Source organism: Echiichthys vipera (genome assembly GCF_963691815.1).
Source record: "Echiichthys vipera genome assembly, chromosome: 4".
In the NCBI taxonomy this organism is placed as follows: domain Eukaryota; kingdom Metazoa; phylum Chordata; class Actinopteri; order Perciformes; family Trachinidae; genus Echiichthys; species Echiichthys vipera.
The window spans coordinates 29371016-29396151 of NC_139829.1; the positions used below are offsets into that span (position 1 = coordinate 29371016).

At 42.9% G+C, this 25136-nt stretch overlaps 1 protein-coding gene across 1 annotated transcript in view; it reads right to left on the bottom strand.

Annotated features, from left to right (window-relative positions):
• Positions 1–603: 603 nt before the first annotated feature.
• The window catches only part of LOC310946364 (uncharacterized protein), a gene marked incomplete at its 5' end in the record, with an annotated part of 26206 nt that continues 1673 nt past the window's right edge, over positions 604–25136 (bottom strand). Inside the window, 7 exons of the mRNA XM_083912806.1 lie at positions 604–1445; positions 2753–2992; positions 6374–6516; positions 9341–9464; positions 10770–10821; positions 16073–17058; positions 24413–24533. Coding sequence (XP_083768932.1) covers positions 738–1445; positions 2753–2992; positions 6374–6516; positions 9341–9464; positions 10770–10821; positions 16073–17058; positions 24413–24533 — 2374 coding nt within the window. The 3' untranslated portion in view covers positions 604–737. The remainder of the gene's footprint in view (positions 1446–2752; positions 2993–6373; positions 6517–9340; positions 9465–10769; positions 10822–16072; positions 17059–24412; positions 24534–25136) is intronic.

The window sequence follows — 25136 nt, forward strand, 5'->3', positions numbered from 1 at the left end:
TTAAACTTTACATTAATTCAGAACTCATTTTAAATACTATTGTGCTTGCTAGATCTCTCTTTATACTACATAATGGTGAATATTAGTACTTTATTTGCTTTTACGTCACTTTGATTTCCCTTTTATAATCCAGTATTAGCTTTAGGAGTACATACAGTATGCATACACTGTTGCAACGTTGATATTAATGTGGGTTCTATGCTCTGCAGAACACTTTGGGGTAATAAGTAGTTGTAGAAGCATTGTTTACCTTGTGCTAAGAAGAAATATCCACATTAAGGAAGAAGCAGATAGCTGGCAAACGGCAGCACAAAATCCACGATGAATGAGCTGCTGAAAGCAAAGTGCAACGGTTGGGTGGAGGATCATAAGTCATTGAACAGCATTCAACTGGTTAATAAATGTGGTTCATCAGTCATATCTTTTTTTAAAACACTTAAGAGCACAGCGGTCAGTGCCTTGGCATAGTAAGCAGCATAATATTCCATCTTTGTCCAAACAACTTATAAAAGTAGAAAACATCTAGAGTGAGAAGACTATTTTCCAGCAGGAGGCTACAGTATATATATATATATATATATATATATATATATATATATAGTAATCATTTTGTAACAGTTGATTTCGGCAATTAAAGAAGAAGGTTATATGTTTCACAAAGTGGCACTAGTGGTTCAGAAATGCATAACTGGCCCACCGGAGTCCCTGCTCTTGTCACCGACTTAAAGCTTGCCTGGTCACATCTGGTTGGTCACACTGCACAGCACTGCGGACTGACTGAGAGGCGGCTGGCTGTCATTGACTGTGCTCGAGGCGGTCATGGTGGGGAGTGTGTTGGAGTGGAGTGGACCGACCCCTCCTGACACCTGGCTCCCCCATGGCCTCCACTCTGGTCTGGCCCTCTGGTTCTGTAGGCTGAGGCTGGTGCTTCCAACGGCAGGCGCCTTCTCCTCATATGTCCCCTTGACCAATCCATTCAGCACGGCGGAGGCAGAGGTCTGGTCCAGTTGCTCGGCTGAGACCAGAGGCTGCCGGTCCTCCTCCTCGGAGATGGCAAACACGGGCACGCTGACGTGGTCACCCTCGCCCGGGAAGTCGAGCCTCTTTCCGGCCGGGCCGCTCTCAATCTGACACTGGGTGGAGGGAGAAGAGCTAGAGCTGGGTTCTGGGGGGGAACCCTGGGCATGAGGAACCCCGGAGGCTTTCGTTGGGTCTGCCGTCCCGGCAAGCAGGCCGAAGCATGGCCCCGTGAAGCGCGTGCGCCGCAGATTGCTAGTGGAGTTGAGACGCCGCTGCCTTTGGGCCGACTGCGAAAGGGGGTAGGAGGCATTGCTGATGGATGAGTCAGAGATGGTGCTGGTGTCTGCCTTACCGTCCAGGTGAACATCAGAGAAAACCCTCCTGCTGTCGTCCCCTCTGCAGTCTGCGACCAAACTGGATGGAGCCTGGAAGGATATGAGACATGAGGTTCGGACATTTAGACTTGTCACACAATGAAAAGCATTGGTGTAATACGGGGATTAAAGCAAAATAAAATAATAATAATCTTCTGACTGAATTTTTTTTCAGGCCCATCCCCACAGAAATCAAAGTATAGTATGTTACACGATACAATCCAACAGGTTGTCTGGCTGCTGCTACACAAGTTTAAATATTGACACACCACAACTAAAGGTAACAACTTCTTTTTTTTAATAACAGGCTTTCGCAGTGATTTTCTTTCTGCATGTTCTGCTGACAGTGTGACCCTCAGGTTTTCATGTTGCATGTTTACAACCACACTTCAGACTTGGACTCTCTTAGATGGCTGAAAAATATCCAAAGGGCTGTCACTGCCTGCTGCCATGTTTTCAGTGACACAAAACAAACCCACGTTGCTGCGCCCGCATCTGGGTGAGTTTGTGAAGTTAAAGTAATCAAACCCTATTTTAATGATAATTCAAACTTCAGAACAGTAATATTAACCTTCAGGAATTTTTACCACAGTTTATGATTAAACCTGTTACAATTTCATCCATTTAAATCTCACAAATAACAAATACTTTTCATGCTGTGATAAATAACAAAAATATCTGGAGTGAAAAAGGACTGCATGACATAGAAGTGCCAGTGCTATTCAAAGCAATCATTCTGCATCCCCAATACAACAAGAACATACCTACGTGCTCGCGTCCCGACCCCGGATAAGCGGTTGAAGATGAGATGAGATGAGATGATATATATATATATATATGTATATATATATATATATATATATACAGTATATATGGGGATATATGGGGATTTAGGAAACCTAACTCATATTTCAGCTATTGCAGACAGTAGTAGTGAAGTATTAAAATCTAATTTTACTTAAATAAATGTAACAAATAACAGTATATATTTGTTAATCATTGATAAAAAATCTCTTACTAACTCCTGGTGGTATCCAAACAGGTGGTCCAGGTTCTGAGATATCCATATTTGAGATTTCTACATGCTCCTCAGTAATGTGAAAAACTCAAAATCCAAATGTCTTTCCAGAAACAATGTCCAATTTACTGATAACACCAAATCCATCTGCCTGGTTAAGCCCCACAGGAAGCCAGTGAGAAATATTTCATGTACTTTTGGTGAACTGACCCTTTAAGTCAAATAAGAATACTTGATTCTACAGGCACCTCGGCAGACTCTAGCACCAACCACATCACATCAACCACACATGCCATAAACGGTCCTAGGAGTGAAACCATCAACCTGTCCTAGTACTCACGCTGTCCACCAGCTTGGTGAAGGGACTGTTGGAGTTCCAGCTGCACCACTTCTTATGCAACTGCGGCATTGGAGGGAGAAAGTCCTGGAAGGTACGTACACTCCACGCTCTCGGTCTGGCACAACCGCCGCTGCCTTCCTTAGCTGACCTGGTACCAGTAGGTGAGGCGGTGCAGTCCGGTGAGGGCCAGTCACTCGCAGGGCCGGGGCCGGTGTCACTGTGCCGCAGAAACCTCTCCCGCTGTAAGTATTACATGAATGTATACATTAAACTGAGTAGTCTTGGCCTGTCTGCAGTGGCCAACATACAGTAGGATCTCCACTGACATATTGCTGCCTGCAAAATTATAATTTTCTCTTTGCTGCGCATGATAAGCAACAGCTTAGTGTCCTTGGGCAAACCTTGTGGGTCCAGATAGGAAAATGTGTTCATTTATGATAAATACATATGTAACACACAAACATCCGCTGAAAGAACACAGGTTAAAAGACAAGAGTGGCCTAGAGAGGATAAACAAACTAATTAGGACTGAAGACGACCACACAACATAAATAGCTCACATACCAGAGGTGGCATTGTGCTCAAGCACTCAACTGCACCTCCAATGGTCAATGACCTGCACGGAGCACAAGGCTCGTTATTGAATCACGCACGCATCTTTGGTATTGAGCATTGATCGAAAGACTGAGCTCAGATACTTACAATGGCACTGCTTTAGCTCATTGTAACAGTTAATATGAATGAAAACAGATGGATAATACTATCAGGTAAAAAGTCATTAAATCTAATTTAGTAAAAAACAAAAAAAAGGGTACTCTATTGCCTGACAGTTAAGTAGTATCACTGCATGCAGCAACACAGTCCCTATGGTAGGGATATTAGGAATTGACTGGCTGCTAGTCTGCTGTTTGCACCTGCTACATTTCCTCCTAACACCTGAATGTCTCTCTGCAGATTGTTTTGTGTAATACATTAATGGATTAACAAGAAGGAGCTGTGCTGATTAGCTTGGCCCGCTCAGTCACGCAGCCAGCCAGCCAAGCGTCTGTGGCTGACATGGCAGTCTCAATCATTATTTATTAAGTAAAGCTGTCAAGAGAACAACAGGGGCTTTGGAAGGATCTCAGTCACATCTGCGATGTCAAATATGCACAACACTTACCATCTAAGCTGTACATTACAAGTGATTATATCCAAACTATTAGAGAAGGACAGTTTACTGTATTGAGACTTGTATAGGTCATACATGCTTCAACAATCAGGAAAGGCTAACTGATAGGTTAGATGTGCAAAGGCCACATTATCCTTTCTGATCGCTCAGCTGCTGTTGATCGGGGGAGGGGGCAGGTTTTAGGGGTTGCAACCATCAGACAGAGAACGAGTGCAGATAATCCTCTGCACAGAGTCACTAGCAGCTAGCTTTGTCTAGACAAGAATTAGCTAGGGCTTTAAATAAAATGTTCTTTTGGTCACTAAAGCTCCACGAACACAATGGCAACTTTTAGATTTGACACACGGGGTGAGAAATCAGCTAGTCGACACAGGTCGCTGTTACAAAGGTGGGTTCTGAGACCCCTAAGGGGCACCTGGAGAAGCATGTGACACACTCCCCTGAAAATTCAGAAAAGGTAGAAATTAAGTGTCTTGAATTTATGACAGTGAGGAATGTTCAAGACTATTTTGATCCAGATTTCTCTGCTTAGATCTCCTCATCCTGCCAATAGCAAGTTGGGTTTGAAGTCTTCTCATCTCGCCCTTAGCAACAAAACGTTAACCTGGATGAATTTAGCATTTTTCAGCGGAGCAACATCCATCAGACATTATTTACATGGCCGTCTGCATCGAGGACACACACAGGCAGACCACACACTGTGTGCCAAAGCGTGACACACACACACACACACACACACACACACACACACACACACACACACACACACACACACACACACACACACACACACACACACACACACACACACACACACACACACACACACACACACACACACACACACACACACACACACACACACACACACACACACACACACACACACACACACACACACACACACACACACACACACACACACACACACAGAGAGAGCTGGGAATCTGGCTCTGTAGATAATACTCCATTAGCCTGGGCTGCAGAGACGCTTGCCAGTCCTTCAAAAAAGCTGCCAGAGCTGTTTGATGCCAACTCTTATTCCAAGACAATACAAAAGAGAGAAAAAAACACTGTCGATGCTTCCTCAACCCGTCTCCCATCTTTTAATTATCCTCATTTGCCATTTATGTCCTCAGTTTTCATAGGTGTAGACTGGACCACGCGTACGCCAATAAAATGGTGTCAGTCTTATTAGGAACACTGGGTCAATTCAAAGCAATGAATGCCCATCACCTCCGATGCTCAACGGTTCAGGGATCATTTCCCCAGAGCGAGGGATCACCCACTGAGAGTTTGGCCTTGAGATTAAGGGCGCACTCACACTGTCCTTCCGCGCCCCGTGCTTTAGGGTACTTGTCCCCCCTCCCTCTCCCCCCGCGCCCCAGACCAGTTTGTACTCACACTACCTGGGCCTCGCGCAAATGCTTCTTTCTGTCCATACTTCTTCACGTCGTAACACGTCACGCACATTGATTGACGTCATCACGATGCGTCGCTTTGTTTACAAATCTTTCCATGGACCTCGGAGTGTTTGTGCGTCTTGTCAGACTGTTTTTGAATCATTTAAATGGACATTCTCACTGTCCTTGTGTAGCATCAAGGCTACTTTCTTTGTTTAACTTGTTTTTAAAACAACAACATACAATAAATATAAGTAAAAGAATAAATAAACTGCAGTAGGCTATTGTAGTTGTATTTGTAAAAATGAAAGAAATGCATTTGCAGAGAGAGCTGTATTAAATATATATAATACAGCTATAAATATATATAAAGGTATATCACTGATATGCTCCCACTACATAAGCCTTCTAGATCACTAAGATCCTCTGAGACCAATCTGTTAGTGGTTCGCAGAGTAAACTCAAATCAAGGGAAAGCATCTTTCAGTCATTATGCAACAAACAGCTGGAATAAACTTCCTGAAGATTTGAGACTTTCACCCACTCTGACCACTTTTAAAACTAGACTGAAAACTTTTATGTTCACCTTAGCTTTCTGCTAAATCTTCGCACTTTTAACGTCCGCACTGTTTTGATTATTGTCTATGTTTTTATTCTCTTTGTCTTCCTGTAATACATTTGAATTCATGACATGTTGTGCTGTGAAGCACTTTGAGTCTGCCTTGTGTATGAAAAGTGCTATACAAATAAAGCTGCCTTGCCTTGCCTTGCCTTGCCTTGCCTTGCCTTGCCTAAATGAGCACCGCTAAATCTGACTTTGAAAAATGGGTAATTGAATTTCTCTATTGTTAGGAAAGGGATTCACTATCAAAGCTACTTTTAGATTGTTTGTTTGTTGAAATATTGCAGACTGAACCACAGTGTCGGACAGAGCCACGTTGGTAGTATGTAGATTTTTAGGGCTCCTGAATGTTTAGCTTTGAAGCAAGTAATGTCCTAACTCAGCGTAACCAGGCCTAACTGCACTGACATGAAACTAGGCGTTACCGTGTGAGGTGAGAAGGGTAGCCTGTTTGGACTAGGGGCTGCAGAGACGATGAAAACCTCATCCGCACCAAGGTCGAGTTCAGTCAAACCGCTGCAGGAGAGGTCCACCTCTGCACTGTGGGAAGTGTCACCACCAGCACTCACTGCAGAAACAAAGGGAAAAAAATATTCACAAAATACACCGCTCAATAAAATAGACGTAGACATTGTAGATGTCGGGCCCTGTACCACCCTCATGAAGTCTGTTTCTGATCGTTTGAGAAAAAAACATGCAGTGCATGTAGTGGCCTGTTGGACCCGCTGACCCTCTGTCTGAAACGCTCAGTTTTAGCATCCCCCTCCCGAAAAAGCCCAGTCTGCTCTGATTGGTCAGTGTTGCTGGGTCTTCCACATCAGCACTCTCAGCATCTTTGCACCGTCACTGACGCCGGGGAATGACTGTAACGGCACTCTAGCAGCTCTTTCTACCTACCTGTATATATAGTAGAGTTGTGACAGGGGGCTCGTTTAAAGGCACAGTTTTGGGCTGTGTGTATTTCTCTGTGGATTGAGTATTTTTATACTTTCACAGTATTTATATAGCATCTCGACTTGCTTTATAATAAATAAAGGAAATCTCAAGTTTTAAAATATGGCACTTTTAGTTTAATTAAACTGTAAATGAGCGATACCAGAAGTATTTGCACAGTTTTAATGTAATGACAGGAATTACCGTATGTAAGGTTTGCATTGAAATAGGGAAACAGGCCTTAAGATTCTCAACCCTCATAGTCTGGAACCACTTTCAGACAGTTTCAGGCTGATCCCAATTAGAGCATTTGAAAACGTAGTAAAGGTTTGGATGTTTATTCATTTGGAACTTGTATTTGCTTCCATGGTTAGATCCTGATACCGTCTGCCTTGTGTTTTTTTATTTTTGCATGCATGTTGTTTGAAACACTTTATTGCATGCTATAGGTTTTATGTGTTTTTAATGTGCATGTTTGAAACTACTTTGAACTGCTAGGGCAAGGATACCTTGAAAAAGAGGGTTTGAGATCCTAATGGGACTTAGCTGGTTAAATAAATAGATATATAATGTAAAAATTTGTATAACTGTTTTCGCCTTTACCTTACATTTACGCCAATGCGTCACATTGACTTCATGGAGCCCACCTCTGGTAAGGACTGTTTGCCACTCAGGAAAGCAGCAGAGTTTATGATGTTGTGCTGGGAGTTTAAATGGTTCAATGAAATAACATGCAGAGTAGGCTAATCTCACCTCCTTCCCTGTTTATAAGCTGTGTGTTTTTGTGTAAACTCCTTACACCATGACTGAAGCACACAGAGAGGGGGACTGTACTCCCCTGTTGTTCAAACTACTCCCAGGCTGCTTTGTGGGTTAAATGCCACAACCCACAAATCTCTCGGCCTGGGTTCAGTCCCACTGAGAGAGTGAAGCCTTTGGATTGTTCCAGGATCAAGCCTGTGTGCTGCTCCACAACTAATGCGACTCTCCTTTCCATTGAAAAGTCTACAGACCCACCCACAGAGGGTTCCTCATACAGTTTGTTTTAGGGATGAAAAGGTTACCTGTTTAATGTTAAACCATGTTAGAACTCTCAACGGTTAGTTTTACTGTTTCAAATTTGAATTATCATTAAAACCACATTTGAAGAACTCACGGTAAATACTGTCCCGCACAAACCAACATTGGCAACTGTTTCCCAGATGCAGGTCAGCAACTTGGGTCGGTTTAGCGACTAGGACAAACATGGCGGAGGGCAGTGACAGCCCTCCAGATATTTTTCAGCCTTCTAAGAGAGTCCAAGTCTGACGTGAGGTCGTATGTTGTTTTTTATAAATGTTGAGGGAAACCTGATCGAAGATGGTCATGCGGTCTGCAAATATTCACTGCGCAAGGCCGTTTTTTTTTAGTTTGTACAAATAAAAAGGGCAAAGTGCTGCACTTTACATTTGTGGTTTTCAATGTAAAACGTGGTGTGCTTTTAACATTTTCAGCACATTTTAACAATACAGCTACAGTATCATACTAATATACCTGTGATGATTTCGGTCACTATAACACATGCACCTTTCCATCCCTAGTTTGTTTTCATTAAGAGTTTTATCTCATGACATTTTTATAACACAGTATTGATGTGAAGCCTGTAATGCTCAGTGTTGTGTAAATCTTTTCAAGGAAACTCCTGGAAGGCAAGAAAGGTTTCCCGCTTCCATTTTCAGAAACAGCCATGGCCATTTGCTTGGAATGAATCAAAGAAGAACTAGGTGGTAGGCGTGAGCAGAGGCAACCGCTATTAGATAAACATATAAAGAAAGAGCGCCGCCTAGAGACACTCGTCAGCAGAAAATGCAATCCCACACTGTGTGATTGACAAGTGATCTCTTACGAAACATCACAGCAACTGAGTCACACTCGCCAAATCTCAAACGTCCAATGACAGCACTAACACTTTATCAGATCATCAGTATTACTCATCTCATCTCATCTTCATCCTCTTATCCGGGGTCGGGTCGCGGGGGCAGCAGCTTTAGCAGGGGACCCCAAACTTCCCTTTGCCGGGCCACATTAACCAGCTCTAACTGGGGGATCCTGAGGCGTTCCCAGGCCAGTGTGGAGATCTAATCTCTCCACCTGGTCCTGGGTCTTCCCCGAGGCCTCCTCCCAGCTGGACGTGCCTGGAACACCTCCCTAGGAAGGCGCCCAGGGGGCATTCCCAAAATTATTCTAGTCAAAAGTTTTAACTTCTTCTTTACAAAGAAATCAAAATGAATGGCATCCACAGCGATGTGCAGTTCCTGAGCTTGAGGGCTTTAGTGTTTTTTTGGCGTACGCCATATCTTAGGTGTTCGCAAGAGGTTCATCATAAATACGGTACATTTAATTGTTTAAGGGCCAACAGCAACAGCGATCCAATAAATCAATCTATCCATTGTGTGTGTGCAGGTGCGTGTCGTCCCAACCTGAGTGTGGCAGGCTGTCGTTGTTGTTGTCCTGCCCCGTGGTCACCTCCAGGTTGGTCTGATTCTCAGCCATCAGCTGCAGCTCGCTGACCTCAGCCCCGGTGATCTGGACTCCCTCCTGCACCTGCAACACAAGCGCGCTATTCGGTTTATACACGGTGCTACATTATGATACCAAACATCTTACGTACATGTGTTCCAAGAGGGTATCAAGCCCCGAAGCCAGCTGAGGCAATGGTTTGCAATGCACAGAGCCACAGCACAGCGCAGTGACAGTCAACACTAATTGAACGTAATAGATTATTTTAGATTCATCTGCAGATATCGGTTATAATTTCCCACAACACTGGATGATGCCTTCAAATGTCTGCTTTTGTCAGGAGAGGTAACAGGCTTTGAAGGGGACATATTGTGCTCATTTTCAGGTGCATACTTGTATTTTGGGTTTCTGCCAGAACATGAGTACGTGCTTTTTATTGCTCGTCTGTCTGAATATATCTGTATTCACCCTCTGCTGGAAAACGCTCCGTTTTAGTGTCTGTCCCTTTAAGACCCCCTCCTGAAAAAGCCCAGTCTGCTGTGCCCTTATAGTTTAGGAAGGGCACAGTAGCTGCACTTTCTACCTATATATAGTAGAGTTGTGACATCATAACCTCACAAAGTCCTGACTGCTCGTGTAAAGGCACAGTTTCAGAATACTGGCCGTGTGCATTTCTCTGTGGATTGAGTGTTTTGATACTTTTTCCACAGTATTTATATAGCACTGCAACCTGATTTATAATCCAAAAAGACATGGCAATCTCACTTTCTACAATAGATGAATATTACAAACGGTGTGTCAATGCAAAAATGATCCTGATGTGAAGAATCTGAATAACACCAAGTATCAACTTCAGCGGTTTACAACTTATCATTTCATGACGTAAATTCATATAACAAATATTTCAAAATCCCCCCTGCTTTATCATCAGGTTAATCAACCATTGTTGATCAAACTGACTCACATCCCCCTCCCCTGAAGAGGGGGGGGGGGGGCTTCAGCAGTGGACTTCATGGCAAAGAATATTAAAGAAAGATCCAGTGATCCTAGATCAAGGCTAGCAATTCCACTCCTGGAGAGCCACTGTCCTGCATGTTTTAGGTATCTCTCTGCTCTAACACACCTGATTATAATGATTTGCTCATTATGAAGCAGCTGATGCTTGTCACAGTTTGATTATTGTTAGACTCAGGTGTGTTAGGGTCGGGAGAGACCTAAAACATGCAGGACAGTGGCTCTACAGGACCGGACTTGCCCACCCCTGTGCCAGATAAAGCTCTGTTATCAAAAAACTGAAAAATAAGTGAATAGAGAGAAAGACAGGTAGGGCAGGAGGGAAAGTGACATATAGAGAGGACAGGGGGAATAAGTACACAGAAGTGTCTGTACCTCAGAGTTGCTGGATGCACAGGAGCTGGCTCTTTTTGGACACAGTTTGGGTCTGAAACACATACAGTACCATAGCAATTCAGTTTCAATGTCCCCTATTTTTCTCTCTTGGCATTTTTCCAAAGAATAAAGATTCCTCTGGTTTTCAAAGTTAAACCAGAAATGTAAAAATGGACACTATCTCATTGAGCTGGACTAAGTAGAAACATGGGAGCTTTTTCACATGGTAACCATCTCACGCAACATGTAATAGCTCCAACATACCCGTGGCTATTTTCCTTCAATAGTTGGTCTGTTGTGGCGTTGGGAGGATGGAACAAGATGCATCACATCTTGCATCCACACATGCCATAACTCTAGCAGTACACATAGTGGCTGTTACTGAGATGTTATTGCTACACATTGCCTTTTTTTCCTGTGTGTATGTATACTGCATACTGCACACACACACACACACACACACACACACACGCACGCACACGCACGCACACGCACACACACGCACGCGCACGCACACACGCAAGTGCGCACACGCACGATCAGAATTCGAGAACAAATTAGAAATACTAGATTTACGCGGAAATATTGTTATTTGTTATTGATTAGAATTTGCTAAGAATTCAACAAAAACTTTTATTTTGTGAAATAAAGGTTTTTGCTGAATTTTAACAGTGAGCAAAATTAGAGAACAGTAACCTTTGTGTCAGAAAAGAGGATTTAAACAATGTTTTCTTCTATAGGATTCAAAAATCACTAGTTTCTCACACTGCTCTGGTTTGGTCTTGGTCCATTCTTCTTCAGTCTCTTCCACAGTTACTAGTAACTAGTAAGTAACCACTAGTAACCACTAGTAACTGTAGTGGGTTTCTTGAACATTACTTTGTCGCCCAGGATTTTCCAGAGATTCTCTATGGGTTTATATTTGGACCTCTACACTTCCTATTCATTTTTTAATCCTATAGCCCTAAGAAATCACTGTTGACAGTCTTCTCTTCTGACACAGTGGTTACTGTTCTCTACTTTTTTTTTCACAAAATAAAGTTTTTTGTTGAAGTGCCTTGGTTATTTTAAAAGAACATTCTAGTACAGCAGTGGTATAGAGACATTGGATATTCTATCAAATTCTGAACAATAAAAAATAACAATATTTCAGAATAAATAAAGTATTAATACTTTGTTCTCTAATTTCTATCTCCGGTGTGTGTGTGTGTGTGTGTGTGTGTGTGTGTGTGTGTGTGTGTGTGTGTGTGTGTGTGTGTGTGTGTGTGTGTGTGTGTGTGTGTGTGTGTGTGTGTGTGTGTGTGTGTGTGTGTGTGTGTCATTTTTAATAAGAGGGAAATTCGTCAAGTATGTCTGCAAGCTTCATTGGTTCGTATGGACTAAAGAATAGGACAGGAAACCATGGTGTGTGTGTGTGTGTGTGTGTGTGTGTGTGTGTGTATATATATATACACATATATACAGTATATATACATATATAAAACCATATAAATACTGTATACTGTATTTATTCATATATATAGAGATATTTCCTGTCCTACTCTTTAGTCCATATGAACCAATGAAGCATGCAGACATACTTGAGCAATTTCCCTCTCACTAAAAAATGACTCAGTGGAATGAGTTCATTACCAGCCACGGGTCAACTTCGGACAACCCCTGCTGTGACTCTCATCCACCTTTTGGCTGTTTCCTGACCAGAGGGGACCTTGGGAGTTAATCTCACTGCTGCCCTGCTCGCCAGGATAGTTGTTTTTCAATTATTTTTGGGAACTCATTTAAATTAATCGTGAACAACAGACTGAGAACAAAAACAGCTACTGCCTTTCCTTGCTTCTCAATGACTTGTGTTGTTCTCGCTAATTTCACTTTCATTTTATTGAACACATGTTTCCAATTTCCCTGTCGTTAATAGTAAGAACCTGTGGAGTTATTGTGCCTGACGGATGAGTTGGAGACACTGAGCTGCATTTGAAATTAACGCAAATCACAATAAACGGGGGTGTCTCTCACAACAAGCTGAAACTAAGGCCAACGGAAATCTAAACCTTCCTGGATTTTGAATCTATCTGGATTAGTCGGGTAAAACATTTGGCTTGTCAGAGCAGATAATATTACAAACCTCCAATTTAACCACTCAGCTTGTGTTCACACTCCCCAGGGATGGACTAGAGGTCGTACTGAGAGCTTGTAAATTACACCTTTTGATTGTTTGGCAATGCTATGAGCACCAAACTCGCATTGAGTTTTAATTCTCCCTGTTGTCCCCTTTTCCCCTATTTCTCCGCCCATTCACTTTCATGCAGCCGCTGTGTTTTTGTGCGCTGGAATTGATGCCAGGTGCTGTACCTTGAATGCCCCACTGTCTATGGTGAGAATGCTCTACATCAAGGAAGCCGCAGAGTTGCAGCCAAACCCAACTAATCACCAAGGGTCACCACATCAGGGAAAGAGGCTTCCAGCTGAGTCAACATAACAAAGTGTGTGTGTGTGTGTGTGTGTGTGTGTGTGTGTGTGTGTGTGTGTGTGTGTGTGTGTGTGTGTGTGTGTGTGTGTGTGTGTGTGTGTGTGTGTGTGTGTGTGTGTGTGTGTGTGTGTGTGTGTGTGTGTGTGTGTGTGTGTGTGTGTGTGTGTGTGTGTGTGTGTGTGTGTGTGTGTGTGTGTGTGTGTGTGTGTGTGTGTATTTAGAATATTTTCACCACTTGCCCTGTTTAAGTTGACATTGGGGGAATTAGAGCTGTTTTATGCTCATGTAAAAGCCACCCGTATAGTAGTTTGACCTTGCACAACACAGGACATACCACTTTTTACCGTTTACCACTGCCGTGATTGGTTGGTTGTTTCTGTTACAGCCAAACTACAAAGGGAACAGACACACATGGTACATAAGTAGGGCTCGGTGTTTTTTTCTTTACCATCTAGCGTGTCTGAAGCGTGTGGCTGCTGCCAGCTTCACTGTGTTCCTCTGATTCTTAATACAGTTGGTTCTGCAGATTTGGAAGCTGTGCTGCCCTCACATTCCCCTTTTGTACAATAAGGTATGTATCTTAATATTTTCAAACAGATTGTACTTGTTTTTAACTCAGTTCTATGAAGTTTTTTTCCTGCCGGAGGGCCCTGAGCCAAAGTTCGCGCAGCTGCTGTGGCCCATGTAGCTGCTTCAATTGGATACGATGGGAGTGCTCTGCTGCGGCCATCCCACGACAATTTTGTCACGCCAGGTATGCAGCCCCAGGAACTTTGGCCATTATTGTGACAAAGAGTGGGAACTAACAAAACTGACAAGCTAACCAATCAAGGCAGCAATTTAGTCTGGTAGCTTTAAAGAGAGCAAGGGGAGTGGTTAGAGCAGTCGCCCCACGTCCTCGAGGCAGCGGGTTTGACTCCGACTGCACGGCTCCCCCCCTCTCTCTCTCACCCCATTTCCTGTCTATCCTATATAATAAAGGCTTGAAAAACTGCCAAAAGAAATTATCTTAAAAAAAACAGCTTCAGTTTCCTCGACATAAACAGGGCTGTCCAACGGTAAGGTAAAGCGGTGAAAGTATTCTAAATATAGTGTATACTTAAACAGATTTTTTTAGGTAGATGGTTAAATTACGTTTAGCTGCTGCCCCCAACCGCACCAGTACTTTGTTTAGCCTCTTTCTCTGTCCTCCTGGTTTCTTCTCCAAATTGGGGGCATGTCGACCATCATCTGTTGTAGACTATGGATTGTCAGTGCTTTGAGCCGAGTCCTAATGTCTGTATACTAACATGCTCCCAATGGCAACGCTAATGATGTTTAGCAGGCAAACCATACCACGTTTACCATCTTAGTTTTGCATGTTAGCATGCCAACATCTGTTTAGCACTTAACGTAAAGTCAAGCTGAGGTTGATGGGAATGTTATTAGTTTTGGCCGCTGGACAACTTGAAATTTTAACCTGATGATTTGAATAAATGAAAGTGGATGGAAACACCAAATAATTATTTGGCTTCCTCCTCTTGGGACCATAAACCTGCTGATGACACAAGGAAGTCAGGGGAACATCTATGTCACTAGAATCTATCCTCTGGGGACCATAAATGTCTTTACCAACGTTTAAGTCAGTCAATCTGAATGCTTTTGAGACATTTTAATCTCAACCATAAATGTCAACCTGCTGATGACACGAGGAAGTCGGGGGATCATCTATGTCACTAGAATCTATCCTCTGGACACCATGAATATGTCTGTAAAAAACGGTTGCAGCCCATTTAGTGTTTGTTGGGAGATTTTGCCCTGAAACAGAGTGGGGGGCTTAACGACCAACCAAGATTCCCATCTTTAGAATTATTGTTTCATACAATTTTGCACTAGATAAAAACATCAAACATTTGCCTTCTAGTTGGGGAGACTGGTTTCCTGGGAAAGCTGCAATACGTGTTTTCACTTTTTCTATCCCTTCACACAAATGATCTGTCTAACAAATCTCCAGGGCACGGATATATTTTTTTTAAAATTGAAAAATACTTCTCAGCTTGTAATCTGTTCTATAAAAACAGCTCAAGACACATGCCTTGAGCTTACCCCTTTCTCTCTCTATTGTGAAAATGTTTTTTTTTTTACAAGTTTTTTACGTTTAGTGTAGTTCAATAGTGGCAAAGAGAAGTCAATAACCAACTGTAAGGGCACACTCACACTGTCCATCCGTACTGTGCCCTGTGCTTTAGGGTAGATGTACGGCCCTCCCTCTCCCCCGTGGCCCAGGCCCGTTTGTACTCACACTACCTGGGCCTCATGCAAATGCTTCTTACCTGTCTATACGTCATCACGCCGTAACACGTCACACGCATTTATTGACGTCATCGCGATGGGTCGCTTTGTTTACAAATCTTTCCATAGACCTCAGAGTTTTTGTGCGTCTTGTCGACTGTTTTTGAATCTTTTCATCGACCAAATCTGCAGTAAACACTCCACCTCCGCATCACACCAACGTGAACCTTTCACCGCCATTGTTTTAAATGTCTGCGCATGGTCCCTTCTTCTTTTTTCTATGTCAGAACAGGCGCACATAAAATGACGTCAGCACCGCCCTAGACCTTGCGCTCGTGCTCGTACACGTGCAAAAGTGCTTTACAAAAGCCCACCTCTCCCAAACAGGCCGTGGACGCGGTATGGTTGCACTCACACTGGTCAAACGAACTACACTTTACCCGTGAAACATGCTTGGGCCCTGTACAGATGGACAGTGTGAGTGCACCCTAAGCTGACTATTGTCCCTAAACTATTTGCCTGTGTTATTTGTGTCTTCTAAATAAAGTTACTCTACTTATGTTACCTGAAAATGATGCAGAGGGCACTTGTAAGTATCATTGCGAAGAAGGCAGCTCCACTCACAGCAGCCAGCAAAGAGTCCACCTTGCTGGCAGCAGGAGCAGAGGCACGGCGGTCCCCCCCTGGCTCGGTCAGGTTGTGGTAGTGGAAGAGGAGAGCGAAGCCGCGGCCCCAGTGGGTGGTAGTGATGAGCTCCATGATGACCTCAACCATCTCCTGGCTGGAGCCAAAAACCAGCTGGCTGCTGGGAGGCCTGTTGGACCCACAGAACCGGGAGGAGAAGGTGATGAGGTCTGAGATGTAGAGGACATCGTGGGGGCAGGCGTCAAGCACCGAGTGCTGGGTTTCAGGGCTCTCAGCTGGAGTGTCAGTGGAGTGTGGTGAGGCAAGGGTGGTCTCCTCTACAGCTGTGCTTGGGTTAGAACTGGGGATGAGGTCTCCCCTGAGGTGAGACAAGGAGGCAGAGTTGATAGCCTTGTCTCCCAGAGACACAGCCCCAGGGAGGAGGACGGGAGAGGGAGGAGGTGGAGAAGATAGTCCAGAGGAGGCATCTGTGGATCTTTTGGCAGAATTTGAGACTTTGGCAATCTCCATCTTTGTGGATTGTTCCTGGACCACTACTTGCTTGACCTCAGTGTCTTGGGAGGACTGCTGAGTCTTTGTGACATCCCCTACATCCTCTACACTATGAAGCATGGCATCTTTAGCTGGTAATGAAGTTTCATCTGCCACTAAGCTGCCAGAAGTGAAAGTCACCTCTTCGTCTGCCTCTTCCTCTTCAAAATTAGAGATAGCAGAGTACTGTGCAGCGGAGCCATGGCTTTCGAAGACGTCAAAGTCAAATATTTCCAGGATAAGCTGGTAATCAACAGGTACAAAGAACTGCCAAACGCAGTGTGTCCCAGAGGAGTAGTTGTAGGGGAAGCCAGGGGATAGAATAAGGCCTTGGACATCCACCACATCCACCTTGGCACCACAGTCAAAGTATACCTGCAATGTGAATTACATTAAGTTAGTTGTGTCATCACTTAATACCTGCTTTCAAGGAATTATATCCAAAGAATTACACATTTAATAGGGCTGCGTTATTTGTATCATGATACATGATTGTTACAATTCAATATACTGCGATACTGTAAGAAAGCATCTACCATTACAACCCTGCTATCTACCGGTCGGGGGTTTAAAACAACATAAAATTAACCAATGTCTGCCGCAAATCTTTAAATGTAAACTACTAATTGAACATCAGTGTCTTTGAGAATCTATACAGCGTCATAAAACATAACATTTCAATACTCAAGTGAATCAATATGTCCTTACACCTCTGCATTTTAAGATTTATTTTAGGTACACACTGAATGTGTGATTTACGGTCAAGTACATTACCCATTACCTCAGGTACACCCTTCTGAGTCCCGATTCACGTGACTCACAGCTCTACAGGTAGAGCTCAGCACAAAGAGTTGCCAAAATGAAGGCTTTTGATTCCCACTGGTACCACCCATGCTAGCATTCATGTCATTCTTCTGCATTATGTTTAAAAGTGCTGTGCAGTATCATATTACACTCTGCCTAAATTCAGAGATGAGTCATGTATTCAGATAATGGCCACTGAGTGATTAAGTTCTCTTTGTCAAAAGCACCCAACAGCCAAGGTACCTCAGCAAATAATACACTCAACTTTTGCTCTGATTACTCACTGACATGACTTGAAAATTGAACTATTCGCCATGCCTCCGTATCAAATGCGGTGTTTGCCTGTTGGGGTTACTCTGGGGAGGGTATTTCTTTAAAATCGTTTGATCATCCATCATTCATCCCAGGTATATGGGGATGTAAGAGGGACCTTACATAAGCAGAATCAGATGTGTGGCTGGGCCAGGAAGCTGAGGGCCAGACCTTTGTAGGGGGCCGATGTGTTTATGAGTTTTCCTGTTGGCCTCAGTTGTGGACTGTGGGAATGACCCAGACTGGCAGACCGCCATACCAGACAGGTAACAAACCAACACCCGCGGGCAACACTCTAGACTGGGCTATAAGAGATCACTTTGAGAATGCAGCTCCGGTGGGAGGGGAGAAAGAGGGCAACAGGGACACAAGGAAAGCTTAAGTCCATGCAGCCAGACACTAACTATCCTCATTCTAATGTGTAATACTAACTGTGACTGGATGAGAGGACCACTCACTCAGTCATCAGGATCAAACCCGTGACACGTGGGAGTTCAGAGAGTGCATACAGGGCAGCATGGCCTACGGAGATAAAGAGTGTGTGTGTGTGTGTGTGTGTGTGTGTGTGTGTGTGTGTGTGTGTGTGTGTGTGTGTGTGTGTGTGTGTGTGTGTGTGTGTGTGTGTGTGTGTGTGTGTGTGTGTGTGTGTGTGTGTGTGTGTGTGTGTGTGTGTGTGTGTGTGTGTGTGTGTGTGTGTGTGTGTGTGTGTGTGTGTGTGTTAGAAGTTACATGTTAAGATATATGGTGAGTGATTTTGTTTTCATATAGGCGTTTCAGTGGATAAAAGCCCATCAGAAATCCCCATCTCATACCATTCAGTGGAAATTGAATAAGCAACAGGTCCGCAGCTGAACTTGTAAAATGGTACTCTCTCCCATTCCATATACAAAACTTCCCCAGTTTTCTGTTTTCAATGGTATTAAAAGGGTGGTTAAAGGTGGAAAAATCTAATAACTACTGTTCTGTGAATATCATATGCATCCTGTACATAGTGAACAGTATTTTGCAATGTTTGTTGTATGTCATGTAAATACTGTATTATTGTTCACGTGCCCAAGGACTGGAGATGTTAATCAGCTTTTAGCTAGATCTGTATAATGCCTCAGATTATAGTTGAAAGGTATGTTTATTGTATCTGGTATGTACAGTTTTATTTCTGAGTTAATTTTTTTTTATAATTAAAGTCCTTAAAGATAGCTGTTTTGCTGGTTTTCTCGCTGACATTTGGATGCAATTGCTTTGGCCCACGGCGTGCTAAATTGCCTACACACTTACTAGAAATGAATGTACTACAGCAAAGAATTACACGGATGACATTTGAACAGGCCAAATGCCATTCCTGCTGCCATTCCTACTCTCCAAGAGAGAGTAAGCCGATTTGGGGTTTGCAGTGTTTGCAGCGAGGTTGCGCAATGAGGGGAACCACTTCACAATATGGGGGCATAACAGGGGGAAGAGAAGGACAGCGTGTCCCCTTTTAGGGCAAGAAAGACCACTGGTGAGGGAACGTATGTTTGCTCATACTGCTGCGTTGCTGGGCTTTCCTCAGCAACGCAGCACATAAACACATACATACCTATAAATATGTATATATAAATGAATCAAATAACGCTCATTTATGAATTATTAGCCTCTGATAGAAGAGAATTGTGTCATGGACAGCGACTGTTATCTCTCCCAGCAGGACGAGGCGGCTGGGAGGTCCCACTCTCCAACACCATGGGATGTGCATGCTAGACTACACATGAAAGGGCCTCAAAGTGCCACAGTGTCGAATGGAAATGGGACATTCTTATAATGCCAAACATCTCCGTTCTGTTACATCACAGGCCGCTCCACTGGCAGGCCGCTAATTATTCAAGGATGCCGTTTCTCATGGCAAAACAATGGGCCGCAGTGGCGTTTTGGTGAGCCACTACACAAACGGGCAGGCCAGATAATATTTTAATGAAGTGATGCTAATAAGTACAAGGCAAGCTGAAAGTTTACATAAGAGCCGGCTGGTCATCGCGCCCCAGTTGTGCCACTGACAGGGGCTTCCCTGGACAGAAGTAGATCAACTGAGCACATAATTGTCTGAAATGACTTGTTCAGTGAAACATCAGACCAGCTGCTGTCATTACTGAGAGGCCCCTGACAAATGGCATTGTTCTATAGTTTTCACTTTGCGTCAGTACATCTTTCTAAAAAAAAAAGGGGGTTCAATCACATTCCATGATGGGGTTCATATGTCTGTCTAATTACCACCGAGTCGGCTTTCAATCCTAACCGATTGATGTTGAAGACATGATTTGCTTGTTGTATTAGACACAACATTTATTTTTTAAATTGGCCGGATGCAGGGAGAAAGAGTTACAGCTGTGTGCCTGAGCATTAAAGGGGAACTACACCTTTTTCAGATTTCATACATGTTATGCCTGTGGTCCAAGACAGTCTAAAGATATTAGTTAACATTAACGACTCTCTCTTCTGTATCTAAAAACTAGAGTGATTAACCTCATTGGTGATGACATGGGTGACATTGGCATCAATTATAAAGTGTGGAGCTGCTCCATAGACTGTTAATTGGGAAAGATGTTGATGGCACTGAGAGCAACCACGGGAATGTTCGGGGTATATGGGGACCTTTTCTGTTTCACAGCTGACAACGCTATAATGGAATGAAGCTCATCTAAAATAAACATCAGACAAAATCAGTGTCTTATTCACTGTCTTTGGAGCAGCTCCACACTCCTTATATACTATACTCCTATACTACTATCCTTATACCCGATAACATCACAAGTTTGAGACTTCTCTGGTTTCTGTCTTTGAAAGAGAGCAGCTCATAATCACAAATAATGATTGAACTTTCCTGGGCCATGAAAATAACATTGGAATACTTAATGTAGGCGGTGTTTCCCTTTGAAATGGTCACATTTTATTTATTATAAAATTTATTTATTTATATATATATATGTGTGTGTGTGTGTGTGTGTATGTGTGTGTGTGTACTGTATATACACATACATTTACATATACGATATATATATATATATACACACATATACATACATACATACATATAAACGCATGTGGGTATACATATAAATATGTATATATGTATACACACATAGATAGATATATATATCCATCTATATATAGATAGATAGATATAGATCAATCTAAAATGTGTTTTGTTTGATTGTTTCTTAGTAGTATAAAGGTGAACAAGCCCAACAAAACAGCATATGGTAGTACACCTTTATTTGGACTGGCTCATAAACAGGCAGGCGGGCCCCTCAAAAGGGGGCAGGAATACTCACCAGCCTGTTTACTGGAGGAGAAAAGTGACACTGCTTCACAGGCTAACGCATAAGCAGCAGCAGTCCACGCAGCAGTGCCACTAATTTAATTTAAATAAAAAGCACTGTTTCTCAAAGTGCAATAAATGTGTATGAATTGCACTGGTAGAGAAAGATACAGACTTCTCATACAGTAATGCTGGATACACTGACACAAAGACAGTGCCTGAGGGGTACACAGACTAACAACATGTGAGGAAATGCTCCTTTTTCACATAAAACAATCATAAACAGCCGCATCTTAAGATTTCTGACAACAGAGTCAGCAGCTGCAACTCAACATTGGGCTACGATTGTGTTTTTAGATTTTGTGCAGCTACCTCAGAGTACACAGATATTTTTAAAAAACACTTCTTGAGGTCATTCTCCGCAGCTGTGAAAAGCAGTGATACACGAGCCCAGGATATATCACATATCTCCCGTGTGATGTCCGTGCCTTTACTGATGGGCTGCTATCGGTGGCTGTAGTTCAAGCCAGGGTGAGTTTACAAACAACTGGTGTGGCCGCCTGATTAAGCCCAGGCATTTCTGGGGTCACCCTCGTTGGCCACTGCAGCGCTGGCTAGGCACATTTAAACCACCCTGTGCATCATGAGTGACGTATGAAAGGCCTCTTCAAACCATAGCATGTTTGATCAACAATGTATTTACAGAGCCAACATGGGACATTTACCGTAGCCTACATGGAAAAGTGGAACGCTGGGAATTATCACCACTGTGGTCCTCGAACATGCAATGATATGTGACTGGGTGAGCAAGAGGACAGGCAGATGCAGGCTCTCTGTTCCATGTTTGTGGTGTAAAAACCCATTAACATATTTCCTCTCTGCTGCTGCTGCTGCTGCTGCGGTGGTGGTAGCTGTTAAAGCGAGTCTGCGGAACCCTGTGGTGAATCATGACCTTATCTCCACGGTGGTTTCAACCACTTTCGGAGAAATCATTTCCAGATTTTGGAATGTGATCCCGTGAATGCATCCATGATAATTAGTCTTTCCGCATCACCTCGGTGAGAAGTCCGATCGCGTAGGCCGGGCCGCACTGTACTGACACAGACAAACTGCAATCAATCAGTCTAAAAGAGATACAATAAACATTTCCAAGTGGAACCCCAGGATAAAAAGTGCCAGTCAAGCTTATTTCTTTAATATCGTCTCCTAACAACACCAATTACCCCTGAACTGCAGCCCGAACTACGGCTGTTTGGACGCACTGAGCCCCAGTATGTGCCTCTCATGTGTTAGCATTACATTTGAGTCAGAGTGAAGCACCCGATTTTCCTTCTCTTCTGAAGGTATTTCAAGAATCCGCAAAGACTTCTCCCCATCTGGAGGAAAAAATATTCTCTCTGCTGCACAAGAAAGATTTTTAACCTGTCGCTCAAGTTGCGATGATGTAGGAATGTGTTGGGTGGTGAAAATAGCAATAACATCAATAGAGAGAAGCATACGTGATAGTTAAATGGTCTAGTTTAAAGTTCAAGCTCAACAGCTTAAGAGGAAACGTGAACCTTTTTATATTGTGCACATAACATACTGTATAATGCAGAAAATTATATTTGGGGTGATTAAGACACGGTGTCCTTACATACAGGAGTTCTATATTTAAATGGTCATAAATTGATACTGAACATATGTTTTTTTTTAACTATTTATTGTATTTTCATCTACTCTTTATTTTCTGTGTTTATTTCTAGAATTGCGGGGGCCATGCAGGCGTGAGCAGAGGAGGGCGAAGCGAGGCCAGATGCAGAATTCTTCAATGAGGGAGAAACAGTAGATGTGCTTCCAGCTCCATCTCTGAGGTTTTGTTTACTTTCTATGAGGGAAATTCATGTTAAACTAAATATCAATCATATTGGAGTAGTTTTTAAATACTTTAACACGTGTCTTCAGTACGAATTTAAACGTTATTTAGTAAAGTTACTTGTTTGGGAAAGCAGCGTACCTTTGCACAGTCATTTCAGGAAAGAATCCACATAGAAAAGGTCTATTTTCATTCCTGCTCAAAGATGTTCTATATCAGCCACCGTATGGGTAATTGGTGACTTATTCCCCTCTAAAATTGGAAATGGTCTCAAAAATCCGTGAGATGAGTATCAGTTGAGATCCAATATATTCTGTGAGTAACTTGAGGGAAGAACAAAACTAAACCTGTCTATTGTCTGGTTTTTGCTCCCTCTGCGCTCTAGTTAGACTGGTTATGAGGTACAGTAAAAAAACATCACTCTGTAACAAACGCCAGTGGACTGCGGCTGTAGTCCCTACAACTCCAGAGTGATAGGTCTTCTCTACCTGATCACTTCACATCGATTTCAGGAGTCACATTCTGCCAGTTATCGTATCAATAATTTTAGCTTATAAACTTTATAGTTCTGATTCAAGACCCACATTTATTTGAAATAAGAAGCTTTGGAAAATAAGATGTGCCAAATCCATTATGAGTTCAATCTGTCGGATACGTATTAAGTCAATATTTAGGTAAATAGAAGTATCAGATGACTCTGTATTGGCAGATGCCCAATATTTAAAGAACTTAGATTTGGATCTAGACCAAACAAACCTGACCAGGGCATCCCTACTCACACCTTTTACAGAGGAGGGTAAAATAAATGCTGTATATAAGACATGCAGCTACTAGAGCTTTTATTTTGAAAGCTAAAAATCAGCCATTACCTCAGTGGGGTTTGTCCTTTCTACAGACACTATTGAAAATTATTTTCTATTGAACAACTTACTGCATCTGCAACTCAAACAGGATTGCTTCCACACACTCTTTCCATGCTATCGTCTGTAAAATCCCACTGCTGTTCACTGACACACTGCGACGTGTTTATCTGTTGACAGGCAGCGTGTGTGTGTATGTGTGTGTATCAGATTGTTGGATAATTCATGGGAGGAGTAGGCAAATTTACAGTTCACCGGGGTCCTACAACTCAATTCAATAAAGACGTAAATGTCCCTTCTCTCATAAATAAAACCTTCTGAAAGACAGAGTGGAGCGACAAAAACACGATCGAATTCACTCCCCCTCCTCCGCAGCGCTTAATTGCGGACTGACAGACTAGGATGGCTCCCATTTTTTTTTTTTGCTGAGGGGGATAGAATAAATTCCAAGCTTGTTTATGCTGTTCCAAAAATCAACTTAATACAAAAGGGGAGCGGAGGACAAAGACATCATTTAGCGTGCCCCCTCAGGCAGATAATTGCAAAGATAGTGAGCACCCTATGCACACAGGAACTAAAACTGGAGACGCTGACAATTCAATATACCGAGGGCTTTTGTGGGCTAGTTCTAAGAGTTGTGCTGCCGGACCGCCGCGGTCCATCAGAGGAAGAGGATGACTCTTGACAGGTGGAAGCTTTCTGTGCGCTGACAATGTAGTCTTGATGTCTACAGAGGAGATCTGTGTCACGGGAAATCCTTCTGTGTTATGACACCAGCCGCTGTCCCAGATTGGGGACATTTTGGTGCATCATATATAAATAAAAAACAGAGGAATAGGGAAGTAGACTGACGGGGTGATGCGGATTACAGTTTGGATACCTCGCTTCAATGATTCTGCTACAACATTTGGCAGGAAAGTACATACGATATGAAGTACATACGATATGAAGTACATACGATATGAAGTACATCCCTGTGATTTGTGATTTGATGATGATTTAAAAAGGTCCCATACTGTAAAAATGGAGATTTCTGTGGTTTTTGTCATTATAAAGCAGGTCAATGTGGTCTATAAATACTGTGAAAGTATCAAAACACTCAAATTCAGAAACTTATATACAAGCAGAAAGCGCTGCTGCCATGCCCATACAGTCACTCCCCAGCTGCAATGATGGTACGGAGATACAGAGAGCACAGATGTGGAAGACCTGGAAATGCTGAGCTCATTAGATAAGACCGGGCCTTTTCAACAGAGTCAGGCGCTAAAACTGAGCACTTCTGAGCAAACAGATATCACTTCTCCTTTCTTCAACAGTAAGTACGGAGGCC